The following is a 21,525-nucleotide window of genomic DNA, read 5'->3' on the forward strand; positions in this document are numbered from 1 at the left end:
CTAAAAATTGCCGAATAAGAAACTGAACAAATAAGAAACCAAACTCAGCCTCTTCCATTCTCATGCATTGCTTATAAAGCGCATCCTTTACAGAATGTCACCATGGAGCCATGCCCTTAAAAGGTGAGTCCAGGCGCCTATCACTGACAGTGGGAATGTTCGGGCGCACAGGAGCGCGTTTACCCCACGGCCGCGTCACTAATATCCTCCGCATTCCACATGAACGTCCGCAGTCGCCGGGACTCTGTAAATATTGAGGTATTTGTCCTGTCCAGGTGACAGCACTGTCTACCTCCGCTGCGTCATGACGTCACGACACGGCTGCCTGGAGGTTCCATAGCTCCGCCCACTGCTGCTGTAGCGCTGAGAGATATTACCCAGCATTCTGCGGGGCAGCTGCTGGTCAGGTAGTAGTCGCTGTGGTGTGGGCATAGGTGAGCGGACACTGCTGGTTGGCAGCCGCCGCGGAGACGAGGAGTGAGCCAGCTTTCCGCCATGAACACCATTAAGAACGTGCCCGCCCGGGTGCTGAGCCGGCGCTCCGGTCATGGCTTGGAGGCTGAGCGGGAGCAGTTTGACAAGAACCAGGTGAGGCTGCGTGACCCGGAGAAGTGGTGACAGATGGGCGTGTGGCCGAGGACGGGGCAGCTCAGCCAGGGCTGTGGTGTCCGCAGACGGCAGTGCGTCCGGTGGCGGGGAGCAGCCTCACATAATGTAGCAGAGCTACATCACTGCGCGGTCCTGGAGCCTGCAGTGTCCGCACCCCCGGAGGCTGGGGGGAGGCTGGGGGGCGGCTGGGGTGTGAGGGGCCACAGCCGACATCTGCCCGTGTGTGTTTGTCGCCAGTTCTCTCACACTCTTGGTTATTGGTGTCAGGTGTAATAACCGCCTGTAGGATCTAGATCGTCAGCTCCTGGGGGACAGGCTGATGTCTGTAGTGTCTTTGTACGGCGGGGTGGCATATGTTACTGCTATATACACAAACATAGTTTTCTGCCAAAAGTTCATGACCGCATTATATAGTAATGTAGTGTTATATGGAAAGTGTTCTCATCAGTGGCCGTCCGTGGATTGTGTGGCTCTGTACAGTAATGGGGTGTAGGGGGAGCGATCTTACTGATGTTCAGCGAAACCTTCGTTTTCCAGTTCTTTAGTATCGTCCGTGGGGGTCCGGTCAGAGGGAGTCCAGCGATGAAGCTGTTACTATCGTTAATGGCTAGCTTTTACGGGATTCTCCAGGAGTAACCTGCTGGTAACGTGGCCATAGGGTGGGTCCTCGATGTCACATCAGTGAGGGTCTGACACCCACGATCCCCAGCGATGGGACATTGATGACCAGGGCTGGACGTACTATTGGTGCTACCTGTGCAGACACACAGGGACTCGAGGTGAGGGGGGGGGCTCATCTCCTCTTCCAAAATCTGTGCAATTGTGCATTATGTGGAGCTATTGGTCTGCAACGTGCCCATATACTGTTATTGCACAGGGGCAATGCTTGTGTCCGCCAGTGTTGATGACCTATGTGGTGGCTCAGTTATCAGTAGGTTAGTGCTGGACATCCCCTAAACTTCCATCCATAGTTACATTGCTGACAAGTCCCTCTTAAAGGCGATTTGCAGCAACATATATTTATGGCTTGTTGATTAAGGCTTTTGATGCAAAGTATCATTGCGACATCTAATGATCTTGAGTAGGCTTACATCACAATCTGTGTAGTGGTTGCAAAAATAATACACGGCTGTTGTTTTTTTTGTTTTGTCACACACTGGTGTACTGTTCTGTGTTTTTATATGCTAATACATGATGCACCCTGTGCACATCTGGCTGCAGCGAGACCCCCTAACAGCTGATCATTGAAATGCTGCACATTAGACCCCCACCAAACTGATCTGAAGAATCGGCTTTCAAAGCTTTAGGTTACCCCTATAAGTAGCTGACAGGGTATTACATGCTATTAATGAAGACTGATCTGTCATTTGCCAAAGTTAGCTTGGGATTTGGTTTTTAGCACAAGTCATTGCATGTTTGTAAATGAATATTGTTAATTGCATAACTATTTGTCATAGTTTTCATCTGAATATAAGGTTTCCCTGCAACTAGCGCTTACTGACATTATTGTAGGTCACGACTAGAGGGCATAGTATTGATGTCTATTGTGATTGCAATCTGGTATGTGTACAATACATAATGTGCAAAAATGCAGAAAAGCAGCTCATCTGAACAATAGCCTGAGTCTCCTATGTGTTCATTTCTCTGGTCAGGTAACTCCCTATAATTAATACTTATTGCGTGAATAGAGCTTTAAAGACGTCTCTTCTGTACAGGCTAAGAAAACATTGTCGCTAGCTTCTCCCAAGGATGCTGAATGTGCGGTTATCTTATAATTCTATTGAAAATTCAAACTTGTTGGAAAATCAAATCAAATGAACATTAAGAAGAAAAAACGATGTAATCTGCACCATGTGGATACATTCCAATTCACTTGTAACCTCCTTTTACAAATAGAAATACAATTAATACAACCTGTGTAATTATTTCTAGTCTTTCCACCTCTCCAATGCCGATGCTCCACTGGTACCTGCCAACTAGCAGCATTTGACTTTCTTACCTTTTGAATGGGGTCTCAAACAGGGTTTACAAACAGACCCTGCAAACCCTGGGTGCGATGACGCAGTGCAGTTTGGTAAAGAGTTAATGGTGTCCAGTAAAACGCTTAAAGGGAACCTGTCACCCCCAAAATGGAAGATGAGCTAAGCCCACCAGCATCAAGGGCTTATCTACAGCATTCTGGAATGCTGTAGATAAGCCTCCGATGTAACCTGAAAGGTAAGAAACAGAGATTAGATTATACTCACCCAGGGGCGGTCCCGGTTCTGTTCGGGTCCGATGGGTGTTGCGGTCCGGTCCAGGGCCTCCCATCTTCTTACGATGACGTCCTCTTCTTGTATTCACGCTGCGGCTCCAGCACAGGTGTACTTTGTCTGCCCTGTTGAGGGCAGAGCAAAGTACTGCAGTGCGCAGGTGCTGGGCCTCTCTGACCTTTCCCTGCGCACTGCAGTACTTTGCTCTGCCCTCAACCTTGCAGACAAAGTACGCCTGCGCCGGAGCCGCAGCGTGAAGTAAAGAAGAGGATGTCATCCTATGAAGATGGGAGGCACCGGACCGCGACACCCATCGGACCGCAGCGGGGAACGCCCCTGCGTGAGTACAATCTAACCTCTTTTCCAGTTCACCATCCTGACAGCACCATTGGAGGACGTCCTTACCCTCAGTGGGACAGGAACAACAAGCGGTTAAAAGGACCCTCCCCACTCCACCCACCAATGTTTTTCCTGTCCCACTGTGAATAGGCAAGCTTTTCCTCCGACGGTGCGGTGCAGATGGTGGGGATCGGGGGGCCCAGCCTTTCCCTTCCCTGCCGCAAGATATCTGCGGCTGATACCTGCTATGGGGGGTCCCTCAGCCTCCCCAGTGCAGCGCTGCTCCTGGGGTCGGGTCCGTCTCCTCCGCTCAGGGGGCTCTCGGTCCGGGTGCTTTCTGCCGGGGGGTGAGTGCGGCGGGCGCTTCCAGCAGCAGCCGGTTCCAGCATGCGGCCGCACCGTTCCCCATCAGCTTCCATGGCTTCTGGGTCCAGCGGCCGCGTCACTTACGGCTGCGACGGCCGCGTCACTTCCAGTCGCGACAGCCGCGTCTCTTCCGGTCGCGGCAGCGTGGGAGAATGGCGCCGGCCTCAGGGCAGGACAGCACCGTAAACCGCAGCGGCGGCAAGGAGGGCAGGATCAACCAGGTAAATCCTATATGAACGCCTTATGGGGGTCTGTATGCCGCCGGCCATCCTGATAAGGAGCACTCTGCTATATGGTAAATTGTCCTCACTATGGAGGAAACAGCCAGACCTGAGGGGACTGACCAGCTTCAGGGGCACGTGAGTAGGCTATACTAAGCCATACCACAATGCTCACCCCTCCCCCTACTTCCCTATCTACAGGGTGTACCTATGTATTTCTATCTATCCTAGGCAGAGCCTCCTATCCCCGCATCCGAAAGGAAAAAATCAGGGAAAAATAAATGCCCGATATGTGCTGCTAAATTTCTGGAAAATTGGCGGAAGCCACTATGCAAGTCGTGCACATCTAAAATTGTGGATGATGAACAGACTGCATTATTAGCCAGTATGAGGACAATGATTCGTCAAGAGGTTCAGGCATCCATCTCAAGCTTGAATCTTCCCCTGACAAGCCAGTCGGAACCGCAATCCTCACGGAAAAGGCCAAGAGTCTAGTCCCTCTTCCGAAGGAGAGATTTCGGAGGATTCAGACCAGGAGGAAAGAGACGGATCATTGGGCAGAGGAAAGAGATATCTCTTCTTGGCGGCAGATACAGATGAGCTTCTTCATGCAGTTCGTAACACCATGCAGTTACAGGACACGCCAGAGGAGACGTCGATCCAGGATGAGATGTTTGGCGGATTACATACCCAGGTCACAAAGGTCTTTCCAGTCAACAATCACATCCGTTCCATGATTCTAGAAGAATGGCAGGAAGTGGAGAAGAGTCTAGTAGTTCCCAGAGATTTCAGGCTCCGTTTGGCTTATAATCCAGAGGACATTAAAGTGTGAGATGAGGTTCCCAAGATTGATGTTCCGTTGGCAAAAGTGGCGAAGAAGACCTCAATTCCATTTGAGGACTCCTCCGCTTTAAAGGATCAAATGGATCACAAAGCAGATGGACTGCTCAGGAGAACTTGGGAATCCTCCGCAGCAATAATACGGGCCAATATAGCTGCAACATCGGTAGCCCGGTCATTGCATCTATGGATAGATGATTTGGAGGAACATCTCAAAGCTAAGACTTCCAGAGATGTTATTCTCAAATCTCTACCGTTACTTAAGCTTGCAACAGGCTTTATGGCAGATGCTTCAGCAGAATCTGTACGCGTCGCCGCCAGAAGCGAGTCCTTATCCAACGCGGCCAGAAGAGCTATCTGGCTAAAGACTTGGTCGGGGGATATCCAATCAAAAAATAAATTGTGCAGAATCCCATTCTCAGGGTATAAAGTATTTGGGCCTATTCTAGATGACATCTTAGAAAAAGCCTCAGATAAAAAGAAGGGGTTCACTGAGAAAAATACAAAAAAGTACCAGCCCTTTCGTAGATCCCGACCTAGTCAGAAGACAGACTACAGGGGGTAAGGGAAGACTGGGAGGTGGTCTTATCCCAAGGGTGGAAAGGGTAGAGACTCCATCTTCCCAAGTGCTGGTGCAGGAAAGCAGAATAAATGACATCAAGGTGGGTGGTCGGTTACAAAAATTTCTAGGGGGTTGGCAGAAAGTATCCCCAAATCCTTGGATTCTGCAGGTAATTGCTCAGGGGTACAAGCTAGAGTTCTCAAGCAGTCCCCCAGAAAGATTTGTTGTAACCCAACCCTGTCCGCTTTCAGACTCCTTTATGTGGACAAACATCCAGGAGTTGATAAGAGTTAGATGCAATAATCCCTGTACCCATCTCAGAAAGAGGCAAGGGCCATTATTCTCACTTATTTTCAATAAAAAAACCGTCGGGGGACTCCCGAACGATCATAAATTTAAAACCCCTAAACAGGTGGATCCGGTACAAAAGATTCAGGATGGAATCTATAAAGTCCACAACGCCTCTCATAGACAAGGACATGGTGATGTGCACCTTAGATCTAAGCAATGCATACTACCATGTCCCAATACACACTGCCTACCAAAAGTTTCTGAGATTTGCCCTAATGAACAAGGGAATAGTGTATCATTTCCAGTTCAGATGTCTCCCCTTCGGGCTTGCTTCGGCGCCCAGAATATTCATCAAACTAAGGTCAGAAGTTGTGGCCTATCTAAGGAACCAGAATGTGACCATAGTGCCATATCTGGACGACTTTCTGATAATGGCGAGATCAGAGAAACTTCTCAAAATAGACTGCAGCTTCACACTTTCCATCCTACAGGACCTGGGGTGGATTGTGAATTGGAAGAAATCTTGCCTGGTCCCAAATTCCAGAATGACATTTTTGGGGGTCATATTAGACTCCAACGTCAGAACATCTTTTTTACCAGAAGACAGACAGGAGGCCTTGATCAGGCACATACATCAATTCAGAAGGAGTACCCCCTCCATAAGAGAGGCAATGAGGATTCTGGGCTTTATGACGGCATGCATACCCTGTGTGAAATGGAGCCAATTCCACTCGCGGGGATTACAGAGAGAGGTTTTGAAATCTTGGAACAGGAAACAGAGTTCCCTAGACAAGAAGATGATTGTGTCTCCATCAGTAAAGAGATCCCTAACCTGATGGACCACACAGAAAAACCTAAAAGAAGGAGTTCCATGGATCCTCGATCCCCGTGTTACCGTTTCCACAGACGCCAGTCAATTTGGATGGGGGCGGTCATATAGAAAGGACATACTACCAGGGAGAATGGACTCCTCAGATTGCCGCAAGGTCGTCAAATTTCAGGGAGCTGTATGCGATCTGGAAGGTGTTATACCAGGCCCAGTCACAGGTCAGGGGCAGACACGTAAGGATACTGTCCGACAGTGTCACAGCAGTGGCATTTCTAAGACACCAAGGAGGTCCGAAACATCCACCGCTGCAACACCTAGCAGACCAGATTTTCAGATGGGCAGAGAAATCTGTCAAATCCATGTCGGCAGGTCACCTGGAAGGCGCCAAGAATCAAGTAGCAGACTTCTTGAGCAGAACGTCTGTACATCCCGGAGAATGGGAGCTGAACCCAGAAATATTCAGCAGTCTGTGCCAGAAGTGGGGAACACCTCAGGTGGACCTTTTTGCCACCAGGTCAAATACAAAGACCAGAGCATTTTTTTTCTCTCAATCCTCTAGACGGAGCCACAGCAGTAGACGCCTTGTCTCAGTATTGGAGAGAAGGTCTCCTGTACGCATTTCCGCCTCTTCCTCTGATACCGAAGACACTCAGGAAGATACGAGACGAGAGAGCAACCGTAATCCCGGTGGTTACTTTTTGGCCAAAAAGGAGCTGGTTCTCTCTACTATCCAGAATGTCAACAGAGAGACCAATCTTATTACCGAACAGGCAGGACCTTCTACTACAGGGGCCTGTCAGAAGAAGTCATTACCACACTCTAGGCAAGCAGAAAGCCGGTGACTTCAGCGATTTATAACAAAATCTGGAAGCGGTATTGTTCCTTTCTGGGAGAGGTTTCTGTGGATACTTCAAAATCTGACATTCCCCAAATCCTCGACTTCCTGCAACTATGGTTTGAGAAGGGCCTCCGGCCTAGTACTTTAAAAGTACAGATTGCAGCGCTTAGTGTCTTTTTTGATACGTCACTAGCCTCCCATCCTTGGATAGCAAGATTTTACAGGGCCACGCAGGGAATGAGACCTCTGGTGAGAAAATCAACTCCTCCTTGGGACCGAAACTTGGTCCTTAATGCCCTGTGTAACACCCCATACTTGTTGTCAGAAGATATGGGCATAGCCAATCTCTCCTTTAAAACTGCCTTTCTGGTTGCCATCACGTCAGCTAAAAGATTGGGGGAGATGCAGGCTCTTTCCACTCAGGACCCATATCTTCAGATCTTTGACAACAGAATAGTCTTAAGACTTAACCCGGCCTTCCTTCCCAAAGTAGTGTCCTCATCGAATATAAATCAGGAGATAATCCTTCCCTCATTCTGCCAACACCCTAGAAACATGAAGGAAGGGGTCTACCATAACCTTGACGTTAGGGAGACTGTTCTAAAATACCTGGGGGCGATGGAAGGTTGGAGACGAGACACTAACTTGTTCATACAGTACGGGGGTCCCAATAGAGGTTGCAAGGCAGCAAAATCAACCATTGCTAGGTGGATCAAATCCATGATAAACCTAGCATATACAAACCAAGGGAAAGATCCCCCTTATATTCTTAGAGCCCATTCAACCCGAGCTATCTCTACATCATGGGCGGAGAAGGGGGGAGCCTCAGCTGAGCAAATTTGTAGGGCGGCGACTTGGACCAGTCTTTCTACCTTTGCTAGACACTATAAATTAGATGTCTCATCAGATCAGTTAGCTTTTGGTAGAAAAGTATTACATGCAGTAGTCCCACCCTAGTTTACCGTCCTTTGGTCTTTCTCCAATGGTGCTGTCAGGATGGTGAACTGGAAAACGGTAATTAGTCTTACCGGTAATTGTATTTCTAGGAATCCATCCTGACAGCACTACTAGTTCCCTCCCACTGCAAGTTTATACTGTTGACTAATGTGATGTAACATTGGTATGTGACTGTTAATAAACTCTCTTTTTTCCATCCATCCAGATGTGGTACTTAGAAAATCACTGGTGGGTGGAGTGGGGAGGGTCCTTTTAACCGCTTGTTGTTCCTGTCCCACTGAGGGTAAGAAGGACGTCCTCCAATGGTGCTGTTAGGATGGATTCCTGGAAATACAATAACCGGTAAGACTAATTACCGTTTTTCTTACCTTTCAGGTTACATCGGGGGCTTATCTACAGCATTCCAGAATGCTGTAGATAAGCCCCTGATGCTGGTGGGCTTAGCTCATCTTCCATTTTGGGGGTGACAGGTTCCCTTTTAAAGAGGCACTCCTCCTCCTCCTCCTCCCATCAAAGGTTTTATCCTCATATTGCAATCATCATATTATATAGCACTGTATACTTACAATTGCTCATTTTGGCTTTCTACCCTGCTACTTCTTCTCTTTCCATTAGGTCTACAACATCACATGATTAACTCCTTGACACCATGGCCATTGTCCATTTTTTTCATTTGTCTTTTCCTCCTTTTTTTAATTTTTTTATTTTTTTTTATTTTTCCGGCAATATAGCCGTATGAGGGCATACGTTTTGCTTGACAAATTGTACTTTTGAATGACACCATTGATTTTACCATATGGAAAATAAGGGAAAAAATTCCAAGTGCTGTGAAATTGCAAAAAAAGTTAAATTCTACAGTTTTTTATGTAACATGTTCACCATGTGGTAAAACTGACCTGGTGATAGAAGTCCCCAGGTCGGTATGATTATAGAGAAACCAAACATGTATAGTTTATTTTTTATCTAAGTGTAGAAAAATAAGCCAAAGTTTGTTTCTAAAATAATTTTTTTGACTTTGACGCCATTTTTATAGACCTGTAAGGGTATGTGCACACGTTGCGGATTCGCAGCAGTTTTCCATGCATTCTACAGTATCATGTAAACCTATGGAAAACCAAATCCGCAGTGCACAAATACCGCACGGAAACGCTGCGGTTTATATTCCGCAGCATGTCAATTCTTTGTGCGGTTTACACCTGCTCCTCAATAGGAATCCGCAGGTGTAAAACCGCAGGTGGAATCCGCACAAGAACCGCAGGAAATCTGTGCGTTTTACCTGCGGATTTTGCAAAAACTGTGTGGAAAAATCCGCACACGAATCCGCAACGTGTGCACATAGCCTTATGCTTTCATTTTCCAGCATCTGCGGCTGAGTGGCTTATTTTTTTTTATTGATACCATTTTGGTGTAGATACAATGTTTTGTTCGCTCATACTGCATTTTATTGCAATGTTGCAGTGGCCAATAAAGCATAATTCTGTTCTTATAATTTTTTTTTTTCACTCGTTACGGCATTGACAGATTTGATTAATTTACTTTATAGTTTGATGATTTGGAAATTTTGGAAAGTTATGAAATGTCCTATAAATGTCTGTTCTGTTCCTGATCTAAGGATCTCGGCTTTTGGTTGTGATGAGCCTGAGCTGCTCTTTATGTACATGCTCAGTAGTGAGGCAGTGCTGTGGAGTCAGAAGTCAGGGAAATTCATGAGTCTAAGGTTTAGCTTACAGACTCCACGGCCCTGCAGGAATTTAATCCATGATGGCGTATGGTTACTAACGGTAATGTTTGAGGTTTTGGTCCCAGCTCTCTTCAGGTCATTGACTCTTCTCATGTAGTTCTGGGCTGATTCCTGACCTTTCTCAGAATCATCCTTACCTCTCCAGGCAGATATTGCAAGGAGCCCCACACAGAGAAGATTTACAGTCGTCTTGCATTTTCTAATAATTGTGCCAACAGTTGTTGCCTTCTCACCAAGCTGCTTGCCTATTGTACTGTAGCCCATCCCAGCCTTGTGAAGGTCTATAATTTTGTCATTTTGTCCCTGGTGTCTTTAGCTCTTTGGTCTTGGCCATGGTGGAGAGGATGGAGTGTGATTGATTGTATGTGGACAGGTGTCTTTTATACAAGTAATGAGTTCAAATAGTTGCAATTAATACAGGTAAGGAGGGATTCTTAATTTTTCTTTAACAGGTCTGTGACAGCCAGAATTCTCACAGGGTTGGTAGGTGATCAAATACTTATTTCATGCGATAAAATGCAATTTAATTATGTAAACATCATATAATGTGATTTTGTGGTTTTTATGTTTAGATTCTGTCTCACAGTTGAAGTGTACCTACCATAAAAATTACAGACCTCTCCATTCTTTGTAGGTGGAAAAACTTGTAAAATCGGCAGTGTATCAAATGCTTATTTTTTCCGCTGTAATATGACTACTGTATATGAAAGGGGTTTTCCACTAATAGGAGGACCCCTTCTTAAATTAAGCATTCGGCCCCGATAAAATAATAAAGCCTATATTGCCCTCCCATGCTGGCTCCCTTCAAGCAGTGTTGGCAATCGTGGTTCCGAGGTTACAATAGCGTAGTTTATCACAACAGAAGAAGGTCAAGTGCAGTCTGTAGATTTATATTTTAGACTCAGTTTGCCTTATTAAAGTCAAAAGGCTCCATCAAGGAAACCAGGACATGGTGTGAGCGCAGCCTTATAACCTGACCTTCTGGATAGTGATAAGTTTGTGTAGTAGAGGTAGTTTACTGCACGATAATGACCCTCACGTCTCTAGTCATAGGGAGTAATGTACCCGGTGCTGGAAGTGTGGCACAGTAATATGTGGTAATAAGTGAAAGATACAATTTACCCCTCCAATTATATTTTGGCTCCCATCAGTGAAGTCATATTCTATTATTTACTGTAAGTATGATTGGGTATAATTACTTTTCAGGCGTTATTAGCAGTTTATCATTTTAATTATCAGTTTCATTTTAAATATAGTTTACTGATATGAAGGCATTGGTTAAATATTATTGGGGGAATTTATTAAAGAATAACTAAACATTTGACAGTTTGTTTGAATGTACTTTTATTTTCCATGTGATCTAGGGTTATTTGGGTCATGAGAACCCCACCGATCACTCAAACTTCCCCACCACTAAGGTATCTAACCATAGAAAACAAACGATCAAACACCCAACATCAATTAGATGCAAAAAATACTTTATTGATAAAAAATACAATATACATATTCAGGATATTAGGGGAAAACCAGGGAGGGAAAAAAAATGAAAAACCTCAAGTCACAAGTGCAACAAGAAACGGCTAGGGGTGCAGGCATGTGGACCATGAGGTAATGTAACTAATCATCAACTAGGTTCCACCAACGGATTCCTATAAAGTGCCATAGCAGGAAAGTAAAGTGAAAACAATTTTTGAAAAATATATAGAAGCTAAAATATAAGTATATTACACAAAATGTACCACTTTCAATAGCCACCATATAGGACAAAAAACGTGTATATTACCTGCAGAGGCACAAAAGTAATCACGGTCCACCGCGTGCACCCACGGGTGCACGCGGTGGACCGTGATTACTTTTGTGCCTCTGCAGGTAATATACACGTTTTTTGTCCTATATGGTGGCTATTGAAAGTGGTACATTTTGTGTAATATACTTATATTTTAGCTTCTATATATTTTTCAAAAATTGTTTTCACTTTACTTTCCTGCTATGGCACTTTATAGGAATCCGTTGGTGGAACCTAGTTGATGATTAGTTACATTACCTCATGGTCCACATGCCTGCACCCCTAGCCGTTTCTTGTTGCACTTGTGACTTGAGGTTTTTCATTTTTTTTCCCTCCCTGGTTTTCCCCTAATATCCTGAATATGTATATTGTATTTTTTATCAATAAAGTATTTTTTGCATCTAATTGATGTTGGGTGTTTGATCGTTTGTTTTCTATGGTTAGATATTTTCGGTTAGCGATTATCCCATAGCATTTCCATTATGGCCCATTATTTATTTATTTATTTTTGATTTAACTAATATTTATAATTATTGCTATATGGGCATGTTTCTCATGAAGTTGTGGTCTCCACCACTAAGGTGTGTAGCTCAGGTGACAAAAGCGTGCACACACAGCAAAGTATGGATTCAATAGAAAGTATAGTCTGTGTGCGGAGGAGGAGACAGGAGTTTTGATCATCTTTCATCTGAGCAGCGCACTTCTCAGGGATGGGGGAGTTTTTAGTGACCAGTGGGGTTCTCCGGTTTTGGGGCACCCATCGACCCTGCAATTAAAAGTGCACTGAAAAAATGTGATTGACAGGTTTAGTTACGCTTTAAGACTGCTGGTCAATAATGCTAGTCTTATTCTAAGCGCACTGATATAAGATACACCTTTTTATAAATAACATTTCTTGAGAAATTTTGTACATTTTCCAGTCAACGGGATGCTTTACTGTTTCTAAGTTCGCCCCCAACTTTTAAAATAAAAAAAAAAGAGATGAGGCTTAAAATTGGAGAAAAAGTATACATTTCTCTGACGGCACCACGGAGAGAGGGGATCCACCCAACAAGGACAGGAAACCTACAGATAAAAAGGCGGTACCATTCTCCCGCATCAGTTGGTTTCCTGTCCTTGATGGGAGACCTACAGACTTACCAAGAGGAAGATCGTCGTGGGATTCAGGGCCATGGGATTCAGGGCCAATCAGTCCGACTCAGGCAGCGGGTGTCCCCCTGCTTCGGCTGGTGTGGTGACCCGAGGCCCCACCACTGGGGCTTGTGGGCCTCTAGGGTGTGCGGGGGAGGTGGCACGGAGTTTGCAGTCACCTCCACAGGTAAGATGCAGGAGTGACAACAGCCAGGGGGGTCCCTCTGTGGTTATGGGAGGAGCGGCGCGGCTCTCCTTTTGAAGCATTAGCCTGCACACTGCAAAGCCGGGGGTTCTGTCGCGCAGCGTCCTGCACGCCGCAAAGCTTACAAGCGGCGAAAAATCCGGGGGCTACGGTGGGCAGCGTCTCTCGTGCGCTATGCGCAGCGCCATCTTGATGCCAACGGTGCGTGTGCGGGATTTGGCCGGGATCACGCGATAGCGGGCCATTGCGCATGCGCCGGCAAGCAGCGCTTCTGCGCAGGCGCACAATCAAATTAAGCGGCGGGAATCGCCGCATAAAAGGTGGCTTGTTTAGCTGCTCCGTTGGCACAGCAGCCGCATGCCGCAGCACAAGCCGCAGCCTGCGGCTACAGCCGCAGCCTATCTACGGCCGCCGCCTATAGCCACAGCCTACAGCGAGGCACCATGAGCGTACCAATAAAGAACCATGAAGGCAATGGATCCAAAAATGTACCAAGGATAAAACATAACTTTATTTTCACAATAGTTAAAAACAGCACATGACAAATAACATAATAAATAAAGTGTAACAGTGAGCCAAAACAGGGTCAACCACAGAAGCTACAGACTGATATGACCCCTTTGGTATCAATACCCGGTGCAGTAAGTAATCATAAATACTAAAACATGACAGGCACCCTAACTAAACTGTTAATAGCGTGACATACTGAAAATATCTAACTACGAAGTCCGGATACTGTGATCCGTAAATAGTTATAGCCATATAAGAAGCAGTTAGTAGCGGTGATTACCTGTAGTCATCATGGACCGGGGATAGAGGGGTCAACCAGACTGAGCGCACCTCGACGCGCGTTTCACTGCAAAGGCAGCTTCGTCAGGAGGCAATATGGCGTTGCTACTCGAGCCTTATATACCGCAACCTAATTCTCACATGCCCAGCACCTGTGTACCAGCGCATCGACGCCATGTTGCGGCGTACCTGAAGGGACCGCGCTCAGTGTACGCGTCATCCGGTCACATGGCCCGGTCATGTGACCGGCCATGTAACCAAGACAACGCAGCACACATCTAGAGCGCTTCCTCACAGCGGCACCACAGCGCATGCGTGCCGTGCGCTAAATGCTAAAGCAGGAGAAAGGTCACATGGCCCGGTCATGTGACCGACCATGTAACCAAGACAACGCAACACGCATCTAGAGCACTTCCATATAACGGCACCACAGCGCATACGTGCCGTGCGCTAAATGCTGAAGCAGGAGAAAGGTTAGTGACGGGTATTACAGTGATATACCAGAACAAGAAAAAAGGCTAACTACATTAAAAATAGACCGCTACACCACTCCTACACCCCTACCTCACTAATAACCCCACCTTCCACCTTTTTATCCTATGCCATACTAAAATAGTGAATATACCGAAGACCAATGTTATATTACTCAATATAGCAATGATACCCATCTCATTGGTGGCATACAATATACAATAACCATACAACAATAAATATCATAAGGCATAATGTTTCCACATATAAATAATTAAGTAGCATTAGTATACAATTGGCAGTGCTGGGATCACACGTAGCCTCTTGATTGTACTTTATTCTCATTTCCCCTTCCATTTTTCTGGGGTAATTCATAGGTGATTGAAGCATCATCCATATCATCAATTGTGTCTAAGATACAATGTCACCGCCAAAAAAAAAAAAAAAAAAAAAAATATTTTTCTGCTGAGCACAGCTATAGATGGAATAAAGAGGAAGTTATTACAATTATAATATAATGGATATATCAACATATTATACCACCATCAACATCCTGGTTCATGAGACGGATAAGAGGAATAGAGGGTATAGCAGGGAGGGGGGGGAGGGAAGTGGATCCTACAAATATATAAAAAATCCATATATAAAACCAAAGAAGCAACATATAATTAAAATTCGCGCTAGCCTAGGAAGGATTTGAAGCTAATCGATTCATTAAGCCCATTGGGGGCGAGGGTATCCAGATCAACCATCCATCTGGTTTCACATTTGAGCAATTCCTTTTTATAATTACCTCCTCTAATGCCCAATTGCACCCGATCAATCCCTCTGACTTTAAATGTTGTGGGGTTGCTATTGTGACATTTTCTAAAATGCTTAGGGATTGTTTTTAGTGCATCTACATCCAAAGCCGTGGCCCCATTCTTGATGTCTCGTACATGTTCTAGGATGCGCACCCGTAGTTCACGTGTGGTCATACCAATGTAAATCAGATTACATGCACATTTGGCATAATACACCACGTTGTCTGTTCTACAATTAATAAAATGTGTGATGGAGAAGGTTTTACTACCCCTACTATTATCAAATGAGGTGACCCGCTCAACAAATTTGCACGCTGAGCAGTCATGAGCGACCTGGCATCACCCTTACCAGAATCGCCACCACCACCAGCATCGCCGCAGCAGCAGCAAAAGCGGTGACAGCAAAAAGGACACCAGGATACTACCGGTAAAGAACGCCAAAGGTCCCAGCATAGCAAGGAGTCCAGTACGGCGTCCGGCAAAAAGACAGATGCAGAGCATCCCCAACCGGGGAAGAAAAGCTTAGGGAAAACTAAGCATAGGATTTGTGCCCTTTGTAGAGAAGACCTTCCAACTACCTGGGAGAAAAGACTTTGTAACATGTATACAGCTGACAGTATCCTAAGGGCTTCCCGGGTTTGCAGCCGATCTCAAAACCCTGATAAAAAATCAGGTAGAAGACACCTTTAGATCCCTTAAAAGCGGGAAAAAACGGAGGAAGACTAGGCACAGGTCCCCGTCTCCGTTGTCTAATACAGACAGTGATTATGCGGACTCAGATTCGTCTAACTCCTCCTCTTCTTCTTCATCATCCTCTTCTTTCTCTGGGGTCACAGTTGTTTTCCCCTGGAGGACACGGATGGCCTCATTAAAGCAGTTAGAAGCACTATGGGGTTAGTAGACTCTCACCCCAAAAGGTCGGTACAAGACCTCATATTCGGGGGTCTTGAGCAAAAAAAGAAGAGGGCTTTTCCCCTTAATGAGACAATATCTGCACTAATCAAAAAAGAGTGGAAAAAACCCATAAGGAAGGCGTTGTTAACAAAAGTACCCTTTTGAGGATGAATCCTGCTCCTTCTGGGAAAAAGCCCCCAAACTAGATGTCGCCATAGCTAAGTCATCAAAGAAATTCGCCCTCCCATTTGAGGACATGGGGGTCTTGAAGGACCCTATGGACAAAAAGGCGGACGCCTTTCTCAAAAGTCCCTGGGAAGCAGCTGGGGGAGGTCTAAAGCCGGCAGTCGCCGCCGCATGCACTTCCCGTTCATTAGTGGTTTGGTTAGACCAACTGGAAGGCCAGTTAAAAGGGAAAACATCCTGTGACTCCATACTAAACACCTTGCCGGTAATGAGGGGGGCGGCCGCATTTTTTGCAGATTCTTTTGCCGATTCTATTAGATTAGCTGCTAGATCACCAGTTTTCTCTAACGCGGCTAGGCGCGTCCTCTGGCTTAAGTGCTGGCCAGGGGACTTACAGACAAAATCAAAATTATGTACCATTCCCTGTGATGGGGAGTTCTTGTTTGGTCCCACCCTGGATGACATCCTAGAGAAGGCGGGGGATAAAAAGAAGTATTTTCCCTCCCTGGGTTTCCCCTCTTATAGAAGGCCCTTTCGGAGCAAGAGGTTTTTCCGTAAAAAGCCGGGGAGGAACCAGGAAAAATGGGAGGATAAGAAAAACAAAAATAAAGGATTCTTGTTTAATAAAAACCCCAGCGACAGCAAGAAACCTTCTCAATGAAGGTTTGCCCCAGGTGGGAGGGAGATTGTCACTCTTTCTCGGCCTGGGAGAAAATTACCCGCAGCCAATGGATCCTGGGCATAATAAAATCAGGGCTGAAACTGAGATTTCTAAAAACCCCTCGCCCCTCCTTTTCGATAACCTCTCCAAGGTCTTCAGTGGAAGAACAATGGGCATTGGAAAACTAAAGGTACCGTCACACTAAGCGACGCTGCAGCGATACAGACAACGATGCCGATCGCTGCAGCGTCGCTGTTTGGTCGCTGGAGAGCTGTCACACAGACCGCTCTCCAGCGACCAACGATACCGAGGTCCCTGGGTAACCAGGGTAAACATCGGGTTGCTAAGCGCAGGGCCGCGCTTAGTAACCCGATGTTTACCCTGGTTACCAGTGTAAAATGTAAAAAAACAAACAGTACATACTCACCTTCGCGTCCCCCGGCGTCCGCTTCCTGCACTGACTGAGCGCCGGCCCTAACAGCAGAGCGGTGACGTCACCGCTGTGCTGTGCTTTCACTTTACGGCCAGCGCTCAGTCAGTGCAGGAAGCGGACGGCGGGGGACGCGAAGGTGAGTATGTACTGTTTGTTTTTTTTACATTTTACACTGGTAACCAGGGTAAACATCGGGTTACTAAGCGCGGCCCTGCGCTTAGTAACCCGATATTTACCCTGGTTACCATTGTAAAACATCGCTGGCATCGTTGCTTTTGCTGTCAAACACAACGATACACGGCGATCTGACGACCAAATAAAGTTCTGAACTTTAATCAACGACCAGCGATATCACAGCAGGATCCTGATCGCTGCTGCGTGTCAAACACAACGATATCGCTATCCAGGACGCTGCAACGTTACGGATCGCTAGCGATATCGTTTAGTGTGAAGGTTCCTTTAGTCATTGGACTAGTGGACAAGGGAGTTCTTTTGGAAGTTCCCCCACAAGAAAGAGGGCAAGGTTACTATTCCCCGCTGTTCCTGAGGAAAACAACGGACGGGTCATACAGGACTATCATAAACTTGAAAAACCTAAACAAATACCTAGAGGTTCAAGATGGAAACAATAAAAACATCTATAAAAATGCTGTTTCCTCGGTGTTTCATGGTAGTCCTGGACCTGAAGGATGCCTACTATCACGTCCCTATCCACAGAGATCTCAGGATAGCAGTTCACATCAGGAGGGTATTATACCACTTTCAATTTTCAGCCCTACCCTTCGGACTAGCCATAGCCCCGAGAATATTCACAAAGCTAATTGCAGAGGTTATGGCTCATCTCAGAGAACAGGACACCCTGATTGTACCATATCTGGACGACTTTTTGGTGATAGGCTCCTCTCCCCAACACTGCAGCAATCAGCTAGAAACAGTAATGCGTTCTCTAGAGGAGCTGGGCTGGCTCATAAACTTAAAAATGTCCAGATTGTTGCCTTCCCAGGTCCAGGAATACCCAGGTCTCACTCTAGACTCCATAAAGGAGGAATGCCGGCTTCCCGGGGAAAAAATACAAATAATAACAGGGCTGGTATCCAAGATACAAGCTCTCCCCTCCATAACTCTCCGCCAGGCTATGTCCCTCTTGGGATCCATGACTTCATGCATTCCTGCTGTCCAATGGGCTCAGCTCCATTCGAGAGACCTCCAATGGCAAATTTTGTCAGAGGAGGTCTCTCTTGGGGGGCATTTAGAAGGTCGGTTGAGTTTATCTCCACACACAACTCGGTCACTAATCTGGTGGACATCGCAAAAAAATCTTTACCAGGGGGTCCCGTGGGTATACCCAGTTTCAAAAATAGTGACCACAGATGCAAGCCCCAGCGGGTGGAGGGCTCGTTTGGGCGACCTAGTAGCCCAAGGCACCTGGTCGGCGTCTCTAGCAAAAGAATCTTCCAATATGAAAGAACTTCTAGCGGTCAAGTTCGCCCTGCTGGAATTCTTGGGGGCCCTTCACTCTCACCACGTCAGAGTGATGTCAGACAACAGGGTAGTAGTGGCATACCTGAATCACCAAGGGGGGTACTCGCTCCAAAAATCTGATGGAAGTAACCGAGTCAATCTTTCAAATAGCCGAGTGCAACCTTCTATCCCTGACAAGTCTGCATATAAAGGGGGTGGACAATTACAAAGCGGACTTTCTGAGTCGTTCCAGTCTAAAGCAAGGGGAATGGGAGCTAAATCAGGCAGTATTCACCCAGATTACAGAAAAATGGAGGGTACCCAACATAGACCTCTTTGCAAACAACCTAAACAAAAAAGTGAACTCTTTTTGCTCCATAACTCCACTGGGGAATCCAGTGGGATTGGATGCATTCCTGATTCCGTGGCTACATCAGCTGGCTTACGCATTTCCCCCACTTGCTCTGATTCCGGCAGTGCTGAGGAAGATTCGGGAGGACGGTGCTCATGTGATCTTAATAGCCCCGTTCTGGCCGAAGAGGCCTTGGTTCTCTTGGATGAGGAGAATGTCGATATCCGACCCGTGGGTACTCCCAGACTTGGGGTACTGTCACACTCTGCAACTTTCCAACGATCACGACCAGCGATACGACCTGGCCGTGATCGTTGGAAAGTCGTTGTGTGGTCGCTGGAGAGCTGTCACACAGACCGCTTTCCAGCGACCAACGATGCCGAGGGCCCCGGGTAACCAGGGTAAACATCGGGTTACTAAGCGCAGGGCCGCGCTTAGTAACCCGATGTTTACCCTGGTTACCATCGTAAAAGTAAAAAAAAAAACAGTACATACTTACCTTCTGATGTCCGTCAGGTCCCTAGCCGTCTGCTTCCCGCTCTGACTGAGTGCCGCCGTAAAGTGAAGCAGATCACAGCGGTGACGTCACCGCTGTGCTCTGCTCTTACTTGCCGGCCGGCAGTCAGTCAGAGCGGGAAGCAGACTGCGAGGGACCTGACGGACTCCGGAATGTGAGTATGTACTGTTTTTTTTTTTTTTTTTTTTTTTTTTTTACTTTTACGATGGTAACCAGGGTAAACATCGGGTTACTAAGCGCGGCCCTGCGCTTAGTAACCTGATGTTTTACCCTGGTTACAAGCGAACGCATCGTTGGATCGGTGTCACACACACCGATCCAACGATGACAGCGGGAGATCCAGCGACGAAAGAAAGTTCCAAACGATCTGCTACGACGTACGATTCTCAGCAGGGTCCCTGATCGCTGCTGCGTGTCAGACACAGCGATATCGTATGGATATCGCTGGAACGTCACGGATCGTACCGTCGTAGCGACAAAAGTGCCACTGTGAGACAGTACCCTTACTCTCCCAGGGCCCAGTCCACCATCGACAAGTTACGAGCTTACACTTGACAGCTTGGCATTTGAGAGGAAGCTATTAGAAAGCAGAGGTTTCTCCCCAGGGCTGGTATCTACTCTTTTACAAAGTAGGAAACTGGTTACAGCAAAGCAGTATGGGAAGATATGGAAAAAATTCCTTTCATCATCGGGCACTAAAATAGGGGAAGAGGTCCTTCTTAAATCCATATTACAATTTTTACAAATCGGGTTGGAGATTGGTTTAGCCGCGAGTACCCTAAAAGTCCATGTGGCAGCATTGGGAGCCCTATTTAACTATGATTTGGCAGGAAATCGGTGGGTTTCCAGGTTCATCAGGGCAGTAGGTAGATTGAGACCACTTCCAGTAAAAGTTACCCCTCAAATGGGATTTAAATTTGGTCCTTAAAGCACTGACTAAACTTCCCTTCAAACCCTTAATGTGATATCCCATTGAAATTCCTATCCCTCAAAACATCCCTGCTCGTCGAGTTAGCGACATACAGGTTCTATCCGCTAACCCTCCTTACACACTGTTCTTAGAGGATAGTCATTCTCAAAATAGACCCAGCATACCTCCCGAAGGTGGCATCTCGGTTCTACAGAACTCAAGAGATATCTCTTCCCTCCTTTTGTCCCAACCCTAAAAATAAGGAGGAAGAATCATTACATACACTAGATGTCAGGAGATGCCTCATGCAGTACATAGAAGCCATCAGAGAGAGTAGGGAGGATGCCTCTCTTTGTGTGCTTTCAGGGTCCCCGGAAGGGGAAAAAAGCCACCTTGGCGAGATGGATCACGGATGCCATCAGCCTGTCATACTCGTCAAGTGGAGTGTCCGTTCGGGAGATGTCAAGGCTCACTCAATGAGAACAGTAGCAGCTTCTTGGGCGGAGAAGGCCGGAGCTTCAATTGACCAGCTATGTAGAGCTGCTACCTGGTCATCACCTTCTACATTCTATAGGCACTATAGATTGGACCTTATCTCCTCTTTAGACCTTACCTTCGGTAAAAGGGTTCTGGAAGCGATGGTCCCTCCCTGAATGTACAATCTATGCAAATCTCTCCGTGGTGCCATCATGGGGCGTCAGAGAAAAATATAGTTCTTACCGATAACGGTATTTCTCTGAGCCCATGACGGCACCTGTACATTCCCTCCCTTCACTTATGGGTGTGCACATTAATTTAGTGCCATATGCTATTTATATGATTAGGTCACGCAGTATCTCAATTAAGTTAAGTAATATTAAACCTAATAAGCTATTCCATGGTCTCCCATCGTTCTCTAGTAAACAACTGATGCGGGAGAGTGGTACCGCCTTTTTATCTGCAGGTTTCCTGTCCTTGGTGGGTGGATCCCCTCTCTCCGTGGTGCCGTCATGGGCTCAGAGAAATACCGTTATCGGTAAGAACTATATCTTTCTCATGGTGCTTCCCCAAAATTTGGACAGGAGATACATTTTTCACCATA

At 46.4% G+C, this 21,525-nt stretch overlaps 1 protein-coding gene across 1 annotated transcript in view; it reads left to right on the forward strand.

Annotated features, from left to right (window-relative positions):
• Positions 1–274: 274 nt before the first annotated feature.
• Positions 275–21,525, forward strand: part of HIP1R (huntingtin interacting protein 1 related) — a 196,494-nt gene continuing 175,243 nt past the window's right edge. Inside the window, exon 1 of the mRNA XM_077293172.1 lies at positions 275–588. Coding sequence (XP_077149287.1) covers positions 496–588 — 93 coding nt within the window. The 5' untranslated portion in view covers positions 275–495. The remainder of the gene's footprint in view (positions 589–21,525) is intronic.

The sequence above is a fragment of the Ranitomeya variabilis genome, chromosome 1, assembly GCF_051348905.1.
Source record: "Ranitomeya variabilis isolate aRanVar5 chromosome 1, aRanVar5.hap1, whole genome shotgun sequence".
In the NCBI taxonomy this organism is placed as follows: Eukaryota; Metazoa; Chordata; class Amphibia; order Anura; family Dendrobatidae; genus Ranitomeya; species Ranitomeya variabilis.